This window comes from Physeter macrocephalus, chromosome 20 (genome assembly GCF_002837175.3).
Source record: "Physeter macrocephalus isolate SW-GA chromosome 20, ASM283717v5, whole genome shotgun sequence".
Taxonomy (NCBI): Eukaryota; Metazoa; Chordata; class Mammalia; order Artiodactyla; family Physeteridae; genus Physeter; species Physeter macrocephalus.
This window is the reverse complement of record NC_041233.1, coordinates 54,651,764-54,670,690: the sequence shown is the minus strand read 5'-3', so window position 1 is coordinate 54,670,690 and position 18,927 is coordinate 54,651,764. Positions and strand designations below refer to the sequence as shown.

General features: G+C 49.2%; 1 protein-coding gene and 1 long non-coding RNA gene across 6 annotated transcripts in view; one reads left to right on the top strand and one right to left on the bottom strand.

Annotated features, from left to right (window-relative positions):
* Positions 1-5,091: 5,091 nt before the first annotated feature.
* On the bottom strand, positions 5,092-8,452 carry LOC114484521 (uncharacterized). The gene is made up of 3 exons (XR_003677560.2): positions 8,274-8,452; positions 6,772-7,024; positions 5,092-5,779 (listed from the first exon to the last, which is right to left on the bottom strand). It is a non-coding gene; the product is annotated as an uncharacterized lncRNA (long non-coding RNA).
* Positions 8,453-8,597: 145 nt separating this feature from the next.
* The window catches only part of AVPI1 (arginine vasopressin induced 1), a 13,083-nt gene continuing 2,753 nt past the window's right edge, over positions 8,598-18,927 (top strand). Inside the window, exons 1-3 of one of the 5 annotated variants that reach the window (XM_055081374.1) lie at positions 8,598-8,720; positions 14,806-15,100; positions 16,327-17,563. In XM_055081374.1, the coding sequence (XP_054937349.1) occupies positions 14,814-15,100; positions 16,327-16,486 (447 nt within the window). In that variant the 5' untranslated portion in view covers positions 8,598-8,720; positions 14,806-14,813 and the 3' untranslated portion in view covers positions 16,487-17,563. Of the gene's footprint in view, positions 9,072-14,805; positions 15,101-16,326; positions 18,921-18,927 lie in introns of those variants that run through there. The other 4 variants (XM_055081373.1, XM_055081371.1, XM_055081372.1 and 1 more) reach the window with 4 other exon arrangements.

Sequence of the window (18,927 nt, the reverse complement as noted above, 5' to 3'; positions counted from 1 at the left end):
ATGCACACAGATCTTGATACCTCCAACTCGACAAGTATGGTCTAAGCACCTGCTGGGTGCAAACAATCTGGGTGTGGAATGCAGGAATGAAGAGGACCAATGCTTGCCCTCAAAGTGTTTGCACTCTGCTGGTAGGGGAGGGACAGTTGTGGACACAAATGGACACAAAAAAGAGGCATGGATGAGAATTATAAGGAAAATACAAAAGGGAAAGAGTATTGTGATGGGAGGGCTGGGGAAAGATTCAAAAACGAAGTGTCATTTGAGGATGGCTAGAGTTTTGACAAGCAGAGGTGGGGGATAGGTGTCTTGGACGAGGCAGGCTCCCATCAGGCAGGTCCTGAGCATCCCTGGATGTTATCACTGAGTATGCCAAGAATGCAAGGCCATGACAGCTCTTTCCGCAACCATTTCTCAGTGTTTTGTTTGCAGCCAGCAACTTTGAGGGATGAGGGAATATCTTCTCCCAGACACAGAGCAGACTCACTTATTGCTTATGATAAAAGTGGTGAGGTAGGAGGGGACTGTGGTGGGTTTTCCAAGCTCAGTGCTCAGCAGCTGTGATGCAAACCCGCTGCATGTGTAACATCCACCTGGGCCCCTCTGTGGTGCCCCCGTGAAACTTGAGAACAAGGGAAAGATGTGTAACAATGGTGCTAATGCTGCTTGCTGTGACAACAGCGGTCAATCCTTTGTCTCTGACGCAGGAATCCTGTGTCTTCTGCCAGCATTTATGAAACGACAGCAGGCTAGCTTTTTAGTTTATAAATGGGGTAAATCCCAGCCCCTGACAGGTGTTCTAGGCAGAGGGAACAGTGTGAGCAAAAACGGGGCTAGATTGTTTAGGGAACAAGTAGTGACACTAGATAGATACTGTGAGCCCCAATGCAATGACATTCGATATGCCCAGAGAGGGAGGCAACCTGTAATAAGGAGGAAGGTGTAGCCCACCCTGAGATCCCACGGTCAGCTCTTACTGTTCACAGTCAGATTCTATTCTGTTCTCAGTCTCTGGGCTACTGTAAACATACTGCATATATAGACTCAACTCACAGGGGTTTAACACCTTTTATGTCCCAAGCCCTGAGCTGGCACTTGACCCAAATCAGCTAACAGCAAAGGCAAAATGCACAGTAAGAAAATAGATGGGTGCGGGGACCTGGAGAATCCTGCCTTGAATCTTATAGTTAAATTACTAGAAAACATTTCCTGAACACCTACTATGTACCTGGCATTATGCTATAAAAGCATGCCTGAGCTGGAAGAGGCCTTAACGAGTATGTGCTTGAGGCTTCTCATTTTATGGAGGGGGTAACGGAGGCCCAGAGAGGGTATGTGACTTGCCTTAGGTCACACAGCTGGTTGATGATGTGAGTGCCAAGTTTAGAACTTAGGTGTCCTGACTCACAATCCAGTCAGTGTTCACTTTGTGACACCATTGGGATGGCACCCAGACTCCTGTTCCCTGCAGCTGCAGGGCAGGGGGCTCTACAGGAGCTCTGTGAGCCAGGCCAGGACACGTACTCTCACCCGTGGGCCTCCAGGCTTGTTCCCAGTGTGGCTCCCGCCAGACTGTGGGAACAGGGGCTACCGGAGTAGTGGGTGGAGTCCCCTCTGAATGGAGCTAGGCAGGACGCTGGGGGGCTTTGAACTTGTTAATCCAGCTCCCAAGGAGTGCCTAGGCCTTTGCAGGAGACATGAGGCAGTGAGGCAGCCTGAGCTCTGGGCACCTTTGGGCAGAGGCAAGGGGCCACGGGCTGGGCCTGGACCAGCAGTGAAGGCGTTTGACTCTGACAAAGCTCAGCCCTCCTCCCCAGTGGAAGCTAGCCAGGACCAGATCCGGAATCAGAGGTACCCCATGAGGCCAATCTTTGTGAGGAAACGGAGGTACAGGGAGGTTATGTGACTTATCCAGTGTCAAGCAACTAGTGGACAATGGAATTCAGATATTTGATTTCTAGATCCAGGCTTTTACCTACTATGAAAATCTGGACTTCAGTCTTGGTCTGGGAGGCGGCAGGACCTCAGAAGACTGCCCCTGAATGGCGGCAAAGAGAATGGTCCCCATCTGGTGGCAATGGTCAGAGGTCAGGGCCAGGCAAGAGGCCCCGAGAGTGGGGGGGTTGTCACAGGCCCCCAGTTCTGCACTTGGGGAGCCTGTGTACGTTGTTTCCATTTCTCACCCAGCTATGCAAGGAGGCCCCAGGAAAGGGCCCCCATCTCTCCACTCTACCCACAGCGGGACCTTTAAAGCAAGAGGAGTAGACGCCAAGGGCTGGCCTGCGCACTGGGTCCCCATCAGATGATGTTCTGTGCTGAGTGTCCAACCTGTATCACCTCCTTAGCCCTCAAAACCTTGTGAAACAGGTCGTTTATTAGCTCCACTTGACAGTTGAAGAAAATGAGATTCAGACACATTAAGCTAGGAACTAAATTTAGATTTCCAGACCATTAGAAATGCTACAGCTGCCTTAAAGTCACTGAATCCACTTTTAACTGTGAACTTTCCCCTTAGGTCTCTACTTCAACCGTGAACTTTCCCCAGTCTCACAAAAGACTCTTTACAAGACCTGACCCACTCAAACTTCACAGCAAAAATAGCAAATGTGGTCTCCCCTCCACAACTATTTGGGTCTCCAACCTCCCATTATCACTGGGGCCTCTTAAGGATGTGGTGAATCATGGAGATTTTCCCCGACTCTGGTTCTTTCTCTGCTGCCATGGCCCAGAAAGATCAAAGTTCACAGGAGCCACTAGAGAGCCAAGAGGACCTTCCCCTGACCCATCAGGATAGATGCCAAAATAGCCAACATCATGGTATCCGGGGAACGAGAGGAGCAACAAGAATCTTTGGTGGAGTTGAAATGCTTCGGGAGCCTGCCTCTCCTGTGGCAGTCTTCTCTTACAAGAGCACCGTAACTAAGCAAGTAGGGTTTGAGCCTAATTGCCGGGCTCTGCGTCCTAAGTTCTCCTCTATGGTGGTTTTTAAAAAACGGCTGCAAATTCTTTGATTCTCCTCTCATCAGGAGAGTCCCCTTCCCTTGGGCAGGGTTGTGAGTTGATCGTAACTAAGGGAGTGGCAGAAATGATACTGTGACTTCTAAGTTACGTCAACAAAGACAATGCAGCTTCTTCCTTGTTCACCAGAACTCAGGCAGCCCTGAGCCATCAGCAAAGAAGGCTGGCTGTTCTGAGGCCACCATGCTCGAGGTCATTTTGGGGAGCCACTGAAGCACTCCAATCAGCAGTTCTAGCCTTACAGTTTTCCCAGCCTAGGCGCCAGACGTATCAGAAACAAAAATCTAAGAAATATAAGTTGGACTTCCCTGGTGGAACAGTGATTAAGAATCTGCCTGCCAATGCAGGGGACACAGGTTCGAGCTCTGGTCCGGGAAGATCCCACATGCCGCAGAGCAACTAAGCCCACGCGCCACAGCTCCTGAGCCTGTGCTCTAGAGCCCACGAGCCACAACTACTGAGCCACATGCCACAACTACTGAAGCCCACGCGCCTAGAGCCCGTGCTCTGCAACAGGAGAAGCCACTGCAATGAGAAGCCCGTGCACCACCACAAAGTGTAGCCCCCGCTCGCTGCAACTAGAGAAAGCCCACACGCAGCAACAAAGACCCAATGTAGTCAAAAATAAATAAATAAATAAATTAATTAATTAAAAAAATAAAAAATATAATAGGGACTTCCCTGGTGGCACAGTGGTTAAGACTCCAATGCAGGGGGCCCGGGTTAGATCCTACATGCATGCTGCAACTAAAAGTTCGCATGCCACAACTAAGAAGCCGCCTGCCACAACTAAGACCCAGAGCAACCAAATAAATAAATAAAAATATTAATAAATAAATGCTTCTCAGATTTTACTGTAGTCCAAAAAATACACTGTTACATAAAGACTAAATTGTAAGATTAACTTCTGACAACTTACATAAAAACTTACCTATAAAATGAAAATGGAAAGGGAAAAAAAAAGGTTAGTATGTACAAAGACACCATACATACACAACAGAGGGAAAATATGCAAAACTACTACAGTCCTTGTTTTTGTAATTGCCACAGGGCTGTTTTAGTAGCCATTAGTGATTTTCTAACTGCATCGTTCCTTCTACATTTATTAGCTCGCATCCTAATATAAGGGAGGGTTTTCTCTTCTCCTCTGTTTACTTATTAATTCATTTATTTATATTACTATAAACTTATATATCTTATTTTACTCATTGGGTTATAATCTGTTACTGTCCTATTTTATTTTCATGCTCCACATTTGGCTAATGGGAGCCCTTACAAACTGACTTCTAGTCCTCTTGACACATCTCCATTATTCTTTGAGTATTTCCTTACTTTCTTGCACAAGATGTTCTAGGATCATCTTGAACTTTCTCAACCCCAGTGGTAGAATTAATCATTTCTCCAAGGAGCCGTGGTTCCCTTTGTACAGCACGGTATTGAGAAATCAATAACTGGTGCTAAATGTGCTTATTCCTGTTGGAGTGTCATTGCTTCTAGGCCCTCTCAGCAGATATGGCTGGGGAATGTGTATGTTTGCATGTGTTCATGGGTATACATACACATGCATACATGTACACATATATTTATAGCTATATTTATTTCTGTATCTACTTATCTGTATTTTTTAAACCATGAGTTCATACTTACTATGGACTGAATTGTGTCCCCCCAAATTCATATGTTGAAGCTCTAACCTCCGATGTGACTGCGTTTGGAGAAAGGAAGTCATTAAGGTTAAATGAGAGTGTCCATAAGAGTGGAGCCTGATCTGATAAGACTAGAGTCCTTATAAGAAGAGACACCAGAGAGGTCTCTTTCTCTCTCTCTCTCTCTCTCTCTGTCTCCACCAGGTGAGGACACAGTCAGCAGGCACTGTCTGCAAGCCAGGAAGACAGCTCTCACCAGAAACCGAGTCAGCCAGAACCTTGATCTTGGACTTCCCAGCCTCCAGAGTTATGAGAAAATAAATTTCTGTTGTTAAGCCACCCAGACTGTGGTACTTTGTTATGGCAGCCCAAACAGACTAATACAATACTGACCTTGAATTCTAATTTACTTGAACGGTGTATTTTTATTTTTTATTTTATTCATTTATTTTTTATAAATTTATTTATTTATTTTTGACTGCGCTGGGTCTTTGCTACTGTGCGCGGGGGCTACTCTTCGCTGCGGTGTGCGGGCTTCTCATTGCGGTGGCTTCTCTTGTTGCAGAGTACGGGCTCTAGAGCGCAGGCTCAGTAATTGTGGCATGTAGGCTCAGTAGTTGTGGCTCGTGGGCTCTAGAGTGCAGGCTCAGTAGTTGTGGCGCACGGGCTTAGTTGCTCGGCGGCATGTGTGATCTTCCCCGACCAGGGCTCGAACCCATGTCCTCTGCATTGGCAGGCGGATTCTTAACCACTGCACCACCAGGGAAGCCCCTGAACGGTATATATTTTTTTAATGTTTCTATAATGCACCATTTGCCTGTAGGACTTTGTTGTTTTCAGCCTGTTCAGTTTGTAAGTTCACAGAAGAGGGTTGTTGTAAGTTGCTTTTTGTAACGTCCTAAGCAGAAGGGTGCTTTTTAAAAAGTTTAGAATGATCAGATCATTTATCAAGAAAAACGGAGTTGACTCAAGAGTCCCACTGTTGCTTGTCAGGTGAGTGTGGACGTTCTCTCTGTTCTCCCCAGAACAGAACATTCAGCAACAACAAACCCATGGGAACAAGTCTCAGCCCCACTGGGGGACCATTTGTGACTGTCCAGCTGCTTGAACAATTCCTGCAGCATAGAGAGGGAAGGAGTCGAATGCTGCTTTAGTGTCTGTAGCAAGGTTTATATTATGCACTGTGCCTATAGCACCTTACTTCATCCACACAGCAATGCTCAGAGGTCAGTATGATTATTCCCATTTTATAGATGAGAAAATAGAGAAGCAGAGAGGTTAAGTTATTTGCCTAAGGTTAAACAGCTAGAACCCCTTTCCTAGACTCTACTCCCCTAAAAACTAGCACCTTGCTGAGCCATATTGGAACCTAGGGCGAAAGGAAAAATGTGCGCCCCTATATGCACTTATCAAAACATCCTTCCATATTTTGAACCAAATGGAAAAAGTGGATAAAAGCTCTACGATCAAAAAACACAACCATATAAAAAGCCCTGTGTCGCCCAATCTGTTCGCACAATATTGTCAACGCTCACAAAGCCAACTGGCAGGAGACACAGTGGCGGCCTTCCTGGGAACCACGGGCTGATTGGAAATGACTGTTCCCATTGCAAAATGATAGTGTCATAAAACAAACAACAGCCTGTCTTTATGTTAAATGTCAATACTTTGTTCATCATGGATATTTGGCATTATTTTGATTTTTAAAGATATTGCATTAAAATATTTATCCTAATTATGGAGTTTTTTGTTGCCCCCTCAAATATTGCACCCAAGGAGCGTTCCACTTGCCTCACCTTAATCTGATCCCTGGTAAAGCCAGGTCTGGGCCTGAATTACCCCAGGGCTCCATTCCCCAGGGTAGGCCTTCACTAAACAGGGCCCTGTTGGGGAGTGGATCCCAGATCCCCCACTCCTGCATGGCCTCACGGAAGTGCCTCATCTTCTCATCAGAAAAACTGAATCACAAAGCTGTAGCAATAGAAATGGTTCCATTGTGTGGTAAGCACACAATGCACATGCCTGCAAAGATGTCTGGAGACACCAGATATTCTCCACCCAGCCTTAGTCACATCTGACGCAGAAGCCACAAGTCCCCAATTCCTACCCTGGTATGCTCAGCAGAGCTCATGGCATCAGGATCCTTAGCCTCTCCAAGCACTGATATGCCAAGAGTTTGGCTTTCCTATTGTGGAGAATGGAGTAGAAGGAGTTCCTGGTTCAGAAGCCCAGATTCCGGGTTTAACTGTCTGCACAGTACTCTCCTTAGCCAAGCAGTTGGATGAAAGGCTTTGCAGCAATACTTTCTATTGGAGATGAACATTGCTGATTTCTTCATTCTTTTCAATATTTCTACAGGGCTTCAGGAAAGCAAAGAGAAGCCACTGTTAAAACCATTTAAGCTACAATAAAGCACTTGCTGATATTGTTTTTTGTGCAGGACACAGAGAGGAATTAGAGACCGTGGGATGAGGAAAAACAGCTCCCAAACATACCCTCCACCTTGCCAAAAGGGACCCACAATCCCAGTGTACTGGCTCTTACTCTTCCCCCCTGGGAACTTTTACAGAAGAGAACTCACATGACTACAACGGTCAGCTCTGAAGTGAAAAAGAAGTCAGGGAGACTCAGCTGCCTATTCCCGGGTGCCCTTTGTGACAATTTTTGAACCAGTGCACAAACAACTCCTCATCTTCCAACGAAGCAAACAAGCACTTATCAAGGGCCTACTGGACACCCTGCATCCACTCCTGTCCCCCTAAGTTTCAAGCTGCAGCCAAAGTGAATTTCTAAAAACACAAATTTGTCATGAGGATGAAATGAGCTACTATTTGTAAAGTGCTGACTGGCATTACTGGCACATAGTAAGTGCTATAACGTATCTATTAAATAAACACATACAATGCTATTCCCCTCAGAGGACCAAATGGAAACTTCTTCACTACCTGCCTCTGCCTTCTGCTTCCCCACCTCTCTCTCCCTTGCTGACCTTACTCCAGGCCTCATTTCAAGTCCTCCTGAGTCAAGCTGCCTCCTGGCCTTAGCATGTGCCTTTCTCCCTGCCCAGACCCACTCCTCTACATTTGATCAATTTCAACTCCTCCTTCACTACTCAACTGAAATGTTACTTCTGCCTTCTAGGATCTCCCCAAGGGAGCTTAGGTTCCTTCATGCTTATCACAATTGTAATCACAACTAAATGTTTTAAGTTTTTAAATGTCTGCCTCCCTTACTAAGCTGTAAATTCCCCCAGGGCAAGGCTTATTAAAGGTGTCTCCAGTTCGCTGCTGGTCAAGGAACTCGGACAGGGTGTCCCTAATGGACCACTGTCGAAGGAATGAATGAAACCTTTTAAATAGTGTCTCATTAGGAGGTTGGCCCAAGATTGCACAGCTGATTCAAGATTCGAACCCACGACATTCTGGCTTTGAAACCAAAGGTCTGACCACCGCACTGACTGTCCCTTCCTCTCCCGCAAAGCTGCAGCCAGAAGACAAGTGGTCTGGGAGTTGAGTTTAAGGAGCTGCAAGTCTATTTGCAGAGGGCCACATGCTGCAAGGAACACGGCGCCGCGCGCAAAGGCCTTGGGCCCAGGGGAGGGGGGCATACATCACGTGTAACCAGCAGGGCCAGCCGTCGCCGCACCCCGGGGCAGGAATGCGGCCCCACCCCCGCTCCCGGGCCAGCAAAACCGCGCTCTTCCTGAGGACTGACGTCAATGAAGGGGGGCACCTCCGCGCGCGGCGCGAGGGCCGCCTGGGGCGAAGGGAAAGGGCCCGGGAGGACACGCCCCTCTCTGCTGCTCCGCCGCTGATTGGACCTGGGGCCTCTTCGCACTCGGATTTCTAGGCCTTCGGAGAGAAGGGGGCCAGGCGGGACACGCCCCTCGCCCCTCTGCCGCCGCCGATTGGCTCACGGAGTCTCCGCGTTCGATTTTGGAAGGCTCGCTGGGCGCTCACACCAAAGCTCGGAAGAGGATTGGCTGTTCCCGAGCCAGGGAGCGCTTTCTCCGGGGAACCGCGGCTGTGACCGAGGTGGCCCGCCTCAGGCGGCCAGGTACGTAGGTTCGGCAGCCTGGCTTGAGCTGCGGTGGAAGCGAGTGGGCGGGCCGTCAGAGCAGGGGTGTCGCCGGAACCCGAACTCCCAGGTCCACCTAGAGCCCGTCGTTGTGCGAAGCGGCCACGTCTGAGCCCCGGGGGCGGACCCGTGCTGGGGATATCGCCGTGTGACCTCGACCAGGATACCCCCTCCCAAGGTCTTGTCCTGTTGATGAACGCCGTCCGGTCCCTGTAAGCACCGTCGAGGCAGGAAGCCCGCCCTTTCGAAAGCCGTGCAAGGGGTCGGGGTGGGTTCATCTTAGCTGACCCCATCCCTATTTGAGGTCTGTCGGCTCTGCCCTTCAGCGTGGTGAGTAATCGCTCTAACTCCCCGCGGGGCGGTGGAGTGTAGAGGGCACAGAGGCTGGCTTGGGAGACCTGACTTTCGATCCCTGCACCTTCCAAAACCCGCAGAAGCAGATAGCCCGTTTCAGAGCCTCCTGGGTCCTTCCTCCCCTAGAAGACCTCGTCAGCCATCTGGCAGGAACAGAAATAGCAGTGGTTGAGAGCGTGAGCGCTGGGATCAGACTAGGGTTCCTATCCCAGCCTCGTCACCTACCACCTGTGTGACTTTGGGAAGTTACTTAACCTTTCTGGGCTCAGCTTTCTCATCTGTAAAATGGGTGTAACAATAATAGTGCCTCCTCATAGGGGTGTTGTGAGGATTAAAGATATTACTCCTCCGAAAGTGCTGTTCTGCACTTGACAGGGAGCAAGCTGCCTCAATGGCAGCGATGAGTTAAAAGTCCACAGATGAATCCATCTCCCTTTACTCTCTTCTCCCAAGAGTGAAGGTCCCTTTTGAGGGAGTTTCATGACAGTAGTGAGGATGAAAATGGCAATGATTCTATAGTCCCTGGTGATTAAACAGCCTCTCTCCCTTGCATCATTCATTCACGATGTAATGTACTGGCATAGATGCTTTGGCATACTTTATCTCCCTATCCCCTAAGGATTATTTATTCTCACCATTTTGATGGTGTGGAAATTGAGGCAGGGGAAAACCGAGGCCTGCCAGGGTACCCAGGTATCACGGGCAGAGCCAGAATTCAGAGTTCTTGAACTCTTGAAAAGAGTTATTCCTAGATCTAGCAGTAGTTTACTTCCAGGTCATATCTGAGAATTGATCTGGGGGAAGGGTCCATTTCCTTTCTTTACCTCCTGGGACGCAGAATTGGAGACCAACCTGTGTCCAGTTCTCTCCTGGCTGAGCTAGGCCCACAAGGCCATTTGGACTGAGCCTCCTGCTTGAAGGAGCCACTGATTTTGGCTGCTGTCCAGTGGCATGTCTGTGCAGGGAAGCAGGCCAAGGCCACAGGTGTTGATTTGGGCCTTGGGCCAGAGCCTCCAGTTCTTTTTCTAAAGAGGCCCTTGGCCTCTGATTACAGATTATTACTATCACCAGCATTAACTGAAGGAGGTGAGTGAGGGCCCAGTTGCCGCCCAGGTCATACAAGTGTGTTGTGCCTGTCATACTTCCCTGTACCTCCCTGAGACTACAGAGAGAATGTCTGTCTGAACTGAGCTTCATACATTACAAAGAACGTTCAGTTGGGCACCATATTTATGTACTGCAAATTCAGTGCATGGTGAGTCACCTTTTAAATATATTTCTTTGTAAGAGCCCTGCAGTTCTTTTATTGCCTGTTTCAAAACAAGTTGAACTTCATTTTCAACATTTGATATTTACTTTGGGAGTTCATTTCTAAGCTAGTTTGGATCAAACTGAAGTATTTCACAATTAGTCTTTACGCATTTGCTCACAGACCCATACCTATTTTTTATGTCATCTCTGAAATGAAAGATCCATTTATAATCTTTTAATAGATCCGTGTTTTCATTTCCCAGTTTAAAAAACTGCCATTGTTCAAGTACACACTTGACTTCCCTAGATTCAGGTCTTGTCCAGGAAATTTGTGGGAAAGTCACACATTGACTAAGACAGGAAATTTTTTTCTGATAATAAAAGTGTTCTGATTCAGTTTTCTCAAAGTTTACTACATGAAATCCACTGATTTTTATTCCCAGCCTCACTCTGCTGTCTGAATCCCAGAGTGGGAGGCAGAGCCAGGAGTGAGGGGCCTCAAAATCTGGAGGTGCCAAGGTCTCTTGAGGTTCATGGAGGCTGTGGTTGAGGCTGGAGGCTCAGACTCTCCCAGATGGTTCCTTGTTGGTGTGTTTGTAACTCAGTAACTCTGTAACTGGCCTCTGGAGGCTAGAGGCTGGAGGCAGGGCCTTGCAGGGCCTTGCAGCCCTGGCAGAGGTGGCTGGGCCACCTGGGAGGTCAGGCTCCGAGCCACATCCTCCCTAAGGCAGACGCCGCTCCTTGATCCTATTACCATTCTCTCTGAAGGGAGGGTGAAATTGCCTGAGTCTAAGAGAAGGACTGTCACCCCTTCTCCCACCACCAAGATCAGTCTGGGAGTCTGCTCCAGGCTTGGCCATAGCCAGCCTAGGTCGCTAGAATGCTTTAGAGCAGTGAGTTCTCTGTCTTCTACCAGCCTCTAACCCCACAGCCCACAGCAGCACAGCAGGGTCTGGCCTCCAGGGAAGACTGAGGAGGGCAGAAAAGGTAAGCTACTGGTGGGGAGTTCCCTGGCACTTAATGAGCCAGACCTGTCCACACATGTTGCTCCTGGGCCCTGGCAGACAAGCAAACCCATCTCTGCTTCCCTACGGACCTAGCCTTGTCATGGAATCATTGACTCTCAACACCAGCACACACTCTTGGAGACCACAAGCATCAACCTGTCCTTTCAGATGTAAGAGGGAAACAGGCCCACAGAGGCCAGGTGAAGGGCCTGAGGCCTTTCAGCCTGTGAGTGGCAGAACTAGGTCTCGAACCTAGTCCTCTGACTCATGAGCCAGTGCTCTGTGCACTGGGCCGGGCTGCAGTTCCAGATTTCTTTTGTGGAGGCTGAGGATCTTCCTCTTCAGAGTGCCACAGGTTCATGGCTCCAAGGCTGGGGCAGCCTGTCACCTGGTGCTAGCTCTGGTGCTAGTGAAGATTAAAATAAATTCCACAACCCCACTCCTGCCTGGCATGTGGGACATTCACTGTTCTTCCCTTTCCACTGGCAAGTTTCCCCCCTTTGTGAATTAGATAAGAATAGTGAAACAGTCCTCACAGAAATGATGGGAAGAACTGTGCTTTGAGCTGCCTGCCTGTGAGGGCAACTTGGTGGTTTAAAAGCTCGGGCTGCTGTCATTAAAATGAGGTTCTGGCCTCGGCTGAGCCAAAGATATGTATTTCAGCTACTCTTTAGTCGCCTTTGAATGGCGATGAGGATAACAGTGTCTGATTCCTAAGAACTGTTTTGAGGATGAAATGACATCACGCATGTCGCTGATTCGGAGTAAACACCCCATAGTTAGCTTTTATTTCTCTTTATCAGCCTGAAAGTGTTACTTGGTGACTGTTGTTGTCTGGTCACAGTATATTTATATCATCCAGCTCTGGGGGTTTAATTACCACACATATTAGGTCTTAACTGGATTCCCATAATTGTGCCTATGGAGAGGCAGATTTTAAAATTCCCATTTTCCAGATAACAAGTACATTTTTTTTTAACTTTTTTTTTTTTTGGCCACACCGCGCAGCATGCGAGATCTTAGTTCCCTGACCAGGGATCGAATCCGCACCCCCTGCAGTGGAAGCACAGTCTTAACCACTAGACCACCAGGGACGTCCCCCAAAAAGCACAATTTTTATGAAGTTAATTTATCTGACAGTCTTCTGAAGGTTTATTTTAGTTATTAAATCTTTTCAAAAGAGAGTGGGGTTCTTATGATAGAAGGCCTAGAAACTGGGACAGGGTGAGTGTGGAAATTACTGGAAGGAGGATGGCTACTGGGATGAGGAGGAGGGATGGCAGGGCAAGGAGGGGGACAGTCATATCTGAGAAGTCTGAATGAGAAGGAGAGATGGCTCAAATTCTCAAGAGCATAAAAAGCAGGTGAGAGTAAGGGTTACTTCGGCAGGTGGGCTGAGGATGGATAGGAAACTAGTGATGCTCTTATTTATATGATTCTGTTTTTTTTAAAAATAAATTTATTTTATTTATTTTTTTTGGCTGCGCTGGATCTTTGTTGCTGCGTGCGGGCTTTCTCTAGTTGCAGAGAGAGCCGGGGCTACTCTTCGTTGTGGTGCGTGGGCTTCTCATTGCGGTGGCTTCTCTCATTGCGAGCACAGGCTCTAGGCGCGCGGGCTTCAGTAGTTGTGGCACACGGGCCTAGTTGCTCTGCGGCATGTGAGATCTTCCCGGACCAGGGCTTGAACACGTGTCCTCTGCATTGGCCGGCGGATTCTTAACCACTGCGCCACCAGGGAAGTCCCTGATTCTGTTCTTTTGCACTTTTTACAGTGAGCATGTACATTTTTAATTTAAATATATTTTAAATTTGATTTCCCCCTTTGTAAGCCGGTTGCTGTTTGATAGGTATCTCTGTAGCTGGCTGTGGAATGCGGTCTGACTTAGCAACCAGGCCTTCCTTGTTAGGCCCAGGACTGTGAAGGGTGAAGGGAGTACAGGCAGGCCTTCAGCTGGCTCAGGCCAGGCTGCTCAGAGGAAAAGGAGGGTCTACATTACACCCCTGACCCAAGTAAAAAAGTCAAGGAGGCCAAGAAGAGGGGCATTTGCATTTATTTAACTCCCATTGGGGACCTGATACCACACTAGACCCATTTAATCCTCACAATAATCCTGAGAATTGATTATTAGCCCCATTTTACAGTTAAGCAAACAGGCTCAGAGAGGTTGAGTAACTTGCCTAAGGTCACAGCCAGGAAGGTGGTGGAGCTGGGATTCAAACCCAATTCTGCGTAATGCCAAAGTCCTTGGGCTTCCTGGTCTCCAGTCTCTTTGCCAATCCCACAGCTTTTTCAGGCTGCAGTGAAGATAAGGATAAGGTGGGTGAGCCTCTTATCCCTTTATCATTCAAAAACAACTATCTAGAACTGAGGTAATTCAATTTTCATTTGTTGCATGTGAGGAGGCAGGGGCATTGACCACAGCCTAACTTTTATTGAACTTAGTATCGATTTCTGCCTCTGCCCCGATAGTATATTCTAACCCTATAACCCCTTCTTCGGCCCCTACCTTTGCCTCTGTGGTCCTTTGGACTGTGGTTAGATATGATTGGTCTATTTCATACTGTGTTTACTAAATTCTATGGACTAGGTTCATCCCCAGGGTCTTGAAAATAGAAAATGGGATGACTCTTCTCAATGTTGTAGATGGACAAGCAAATGAGTGGTCTTAATGCTTTATGTGTCTTCACTCAGTCCTCACAGGAGCTCTACGAAGTAGGTACTAGTATGGCTAAGTTACACAGGAAGCAGATGAGGTGTAGAGGGTCACCCAGCCAGTAAGTGGTGCAGGCGGCCAGAAGCCGGATTCCCACCCGGGGAGCCCAAGTCCACAGCCCCTCTCTTACTTCTGTGCCACAGAGCTTAGGTCTCAGCATCAGAGTATTCTGGATTGTTCTTCAGTTTCCTCATCTGTGACATGAGGAGGTTAAAAAGTACCTACCTCATAGGGCTGTTGTGTTCATATTTCAGCGATGCTATGTGAATACAGCTCTTACAGTGAAGCCTGATACATAAGTGCTTAACACGTTTCAGCTGCCGCTGCTACAGACATTATCACTAGGTCCCGGGGTCTGCGTGGACTCCAGAGCCAGACAGACTTGGGTTCTACTTCTGGCTCTGCACTTACGCATGGCTTTGTGCCTGCAAGAAAGTCATTTAACATGTGGGGTGCGCTTCTTCATCTGTAAAGTGGAGATAAACAGTCCTCACCTTCTGTGACCCTCAAGTTAATACATACGTCAGGCACATAAGCACTTTATAGTAAAGTTTGACTGTCATCATCATTATTATTTCCCCAAGGTGCCCTTGGGAAATTAGAGTGATTTTAAGTCAAGACTTCCTCCACTTCGGCTCCTGGAGAATAGAAACACCAGAAGCCCTTGCGTTAGTCAGGACCCCAGGGCTTGGGAAGGGCCTGCTGAGCTGCTGACGTCCCTCCCTGTTCCTTCCTTAGCACCCAGGATGGGTACCCCCGCCTCTGTGGTGAGCGAGCCACCCCTGGGGCAGGCCCCGACGGAAGCCCGGGGCCGCAAGCAGGCCTCGGCCAACATCTTCCAGGACGCTGAGCTGCTGCAGATCCAGGGCCTGTTTCACCGTAGCGGGGACCAGCTGGCCGAGGAACGAGCGCAGGTCGTCTGGGAGTGTGCAGGGGACCACCGTGTGGTGGAGGCCTTGAAGAGGCTGCGCAGGAAGAGGCCCCCTCGGCAGAAGCCCCTGGGCCCCTCGCTACACCACTGCAGCCGGCTCAGGTAGGCCCCTGGGGCTGGAGGGCAGCGGGGAGGAGAGCACTGACATGCCCACTCTACCCTTTCCCAGCTCTGGGGCCTGGAGCTGCTAACCTGGCCGCACCTCTAAGTACCTACCACTGGGGTTGTTGTGAGGTCTACACAGTGTTTACTTACCACGTGGTTGACACTTAGAGGTTGCTGTTACTACTGGAATCGTCTATGACCCTAACCCTACTCCCATGGGAACGGGTGCCTGGGTCCTCTCAGTGCCACCTCATTTTGCAGTGATTCTCCACCAGGTGCGAGGGACTATGGTCTGGAAGAGAAAACAATCCTGTTTACCTGTTGCTGAACAGGTAACATTCAAAAGTAAGCCTGGTGAAAACCTTGGCTGTGGGATTACTAAGAAAATAGCATAAGAGAGTAATGTAGAGACATCAAGGGTTAAAAACGGTTGAGAAACTTTACCTTAAACTTTCCCTAGTCCTCCACGTCTTTGCTAATTAGGTCACTGCCAGCTCAGGAACAGCAAGCCCCAAGAGATCGAGTTGAACCACATGGCCTAACCAATCACTATGGGTTACACGCTGGGCCCACAGTCAGAATATCAGATCTGAGCAGGCCTTCTGAGATCATCAGGTCCAGGGGCAGCAAATCAGCTTCATGGCTCATATTAGTTCCAATTGATTAGTAATCCCTACTGAAATCATCTTGAGATGGATACTTGCCCTCTGGCCTTGTATCAGGACAGATTAATGATGTCTGCCATGAGTACAGGATGAGGAAGATAGGGAAATGCTGAGTGTCCCACCCCCTGATCTAGCCCCACTCTCTTTACAGAAGAGCAGTCTGAAAGCTTTGCCTTGTCATGCAGCTCTTTGGGCAGAGATGAGACCAGAGCCCTAGTCTCATTTGGCCCTGAACAATGTTTGTTTTGTTTTTTAATATTTATTTACTTGGCTGTGTCGGGTCTTAGTTGCGGCATGTGGGATCTTTTACTTGCAGTATGCGGGATCTTTTTTAGTTGCGGCATTCGGGACCTTTAGTTGCAGCGTGTGGGGTCTAGTTCCCTGACCAGGGATCGAACCCAGACCCCCTGCATTGGGAGCGTGGAGTCTTAGCCACTGGACCACCAGGGAAGTCCCCCTGAACAACGTGTTTTAATAGTTCACCATGACCAAAATCTCTTCAGTCCCTGTACTGTCCTTCCTATTGATGTTGGCTTAAAACACACTTGTTCCCTGCAGAATCACAGAGCCCCGCGCTCCACCGGCTGACCCACAGACCAGTGCCACGGAGATGGCTTCCAGCGGGCAGTATCTGAACTCCAGGAGGACCAGTGCCAGGATCCGCCGGAACTGGAGGAAGCCAGGTCCCACAAGCTACCTTCATCAGATCAGACACTGATCCAGGAAAGGGGCTGGGAACAGCTGTATCTTCCCCAGGATTCATAGGGACTTTTGCCAAAGGGTCTGGGGAGGAGAAGAAGGAAGAGAGCTGAGGCAGACAGCCCCACTGCTGCCACTGGCCTGCTCGAGTCAGAACAGGACCGGAGGCTTCCACTGAGCTGTTATATGGGACCCATTCCTCACCAGATTGAGGAGAAACAGTGACCGTTCCTGCCCCAGCCCTTCTCAAATTTTTTTTTTTTTTTTTTTTGCGGTACGCGGGCCTCTCACTGTTGTGGCCTCTCCCTTTGCGGAGCACAGGCTCCGGACGCGCAGGCTCAGCGGCCATGGCTCACGGGCCCAGCCGCTCCGCGGCATGCGGGATCTTCCCGGACCGGGGCACGAACCTGTGTCCGCTGCATCGGCAGGCGGACTCTCAACCACTGCGCCACCAGGGAAGCCCAGCCCTTCTCAATTTAACACTATACCTGGACTGCATGATATTCCCCTGGGAGTCAAGGACAGGCACTCGGACTCAGCATCTCACCACTCCTGCTACTGACCCTCCTACTACTACCGTAACCCGTGGTCCAGCAGCTTGTCCCACACCCCTGCCCCTTCAGGCCAGCACAAGGAAACCATAGTTTAAGTGGCAAAAATAAAACCATTCGCATCAAGAGCTTTGTGAGTCTGTCACAGAAGGAAAAGATCCAGAATGGACACTCTGGAGCTGGGGGTGAGGCACTGGGCTTGCTGCAGGGAGGGAAGGAAGGAGAAAATAAAGGGCTGGCCTCCTTTACCAGAGGCTGTTAGACTGGGAGGCGAGATGGAAGCCTCTCCATAGGCAGTCCTGGTCCAAGATGAGGAGAGAGGGTTCTTGGCCCCTAGCCAGCTCTGGAAGGGGAGACTATTACAGTCAGCCCTGCATAGTGGGCAGTGACCCTAGGCCGGATGAGTCTGCCGTCAGTGTAGTGGGCACCAGCTCCTCCGCTGGCTTCTGCATCCCTGTGGACCAACCACCCTGAGGCAGCTCGACAGCTGCACCAATCATGCCTTTTGCATTACTGAGGTTTCCTGTAGCCTGAAAACACTTGAGGTAAGGATTTTTGACTACTATTCTGGCTTTGGTTCAAAAGAAGCCTACTATATGTTCATTAGCATGCAGCTCCCCTCACACCCATCCTATCTGCTTGATTATCCATCACTTAAAGGAGCCAGGGTTCCAACTGCTCCAAGTGGGCAGTGATGCACACACAGAGCAGAGCTGCCCTCTTATGGCCAAAAAGAGAAGCCAGTCCACATTCCTTACCCCAAACCTTTGGGAGAGATGATTTTGTAATTTAGAATTTTTTTGGCTTTTAGAAAGGAGTCATTGCAACAACTGTATAATCCCTATTGGGGGAACATCTCATAACAGAACACTAATATTTCTGCAACAAATATTCACAGTAAAAGGGATACATGATGATTACAAATAGCTTTGCATCTGTGTAGGTGTAGGTCAGATGTTGGTGTCAAATAAGTTATGAAAATATTTTGGGAAATGAGGACCTGTACCTTCCTCTGCTAGAGGAAAAGAGACTCAGGAGCCATATCTCAGTAACTCCATGGCAACACAGGGTTCTTTGTCCTTAAAATTGCATCCTACCTTGTCTACCTTCCACCAAAGAAAACTAGACAAAAAAGGTCAGAATTGGACTTGTTATTCATACATCTGCATTGATTTAAATACATTACATACAATTTCTACAGTGCATTAGAAGAACAATACAGAGGCAGCAGCACTCTACAGCCCAGCCTCTACTCCCTGACACTGGGAGACAGGGCCTGTGGCTGGCAGAGGGCCGGGCGGTTCCACGAGTGCCCCCCAGAAGCCTGCCCCGGCACTCTGGGCCCTAGCTCTCCCAAAGTCCACATTCAAGGCAACCTGAGTACAGGCTTCAAGGAGAACGGATGTGGGCCAGGAAAGGATGCCCCATACTCTTTGGCCTGCCAGGACTAGGACCAGCTCCCTCTTACATTGGACCCAATTTCCTTCTCATCCCAGAGCTGGTCTGCCTGAGGACAATGTGCAGATCTGCTCAGTGAGGGAAGCAACCGGGCTCTTTAGACTGCTCAGGCTCTCTCAACACCCAGGTGGGGGCTTCACCAACACGTCTGTACACAGATGTCTGGAGAGTTAAACACACCTGGATCCCCTCCGGCCTCTGGGAGCCCTGCTGCTCCCATGTTCTCGCAAAAATGGTCCCCAAGGCCAGAGTCGGGGGGTCGGCTCAATGGGATTGTCAGGGCTGGGGCAGGCGGGGAGCTGTGCCTTGTCCACAGGGCATGCGTACCCAGCTCCAGAGACTCTTCCTGTCAGCGGGGTGGAAGCCCAGGATAAGCTGGCTCCTGGGGGCTGGACTGGAAGGGGCCCAGCCTGGCGCAGCTGATGAGAGAGCTGCACACCTGCTGCACGGT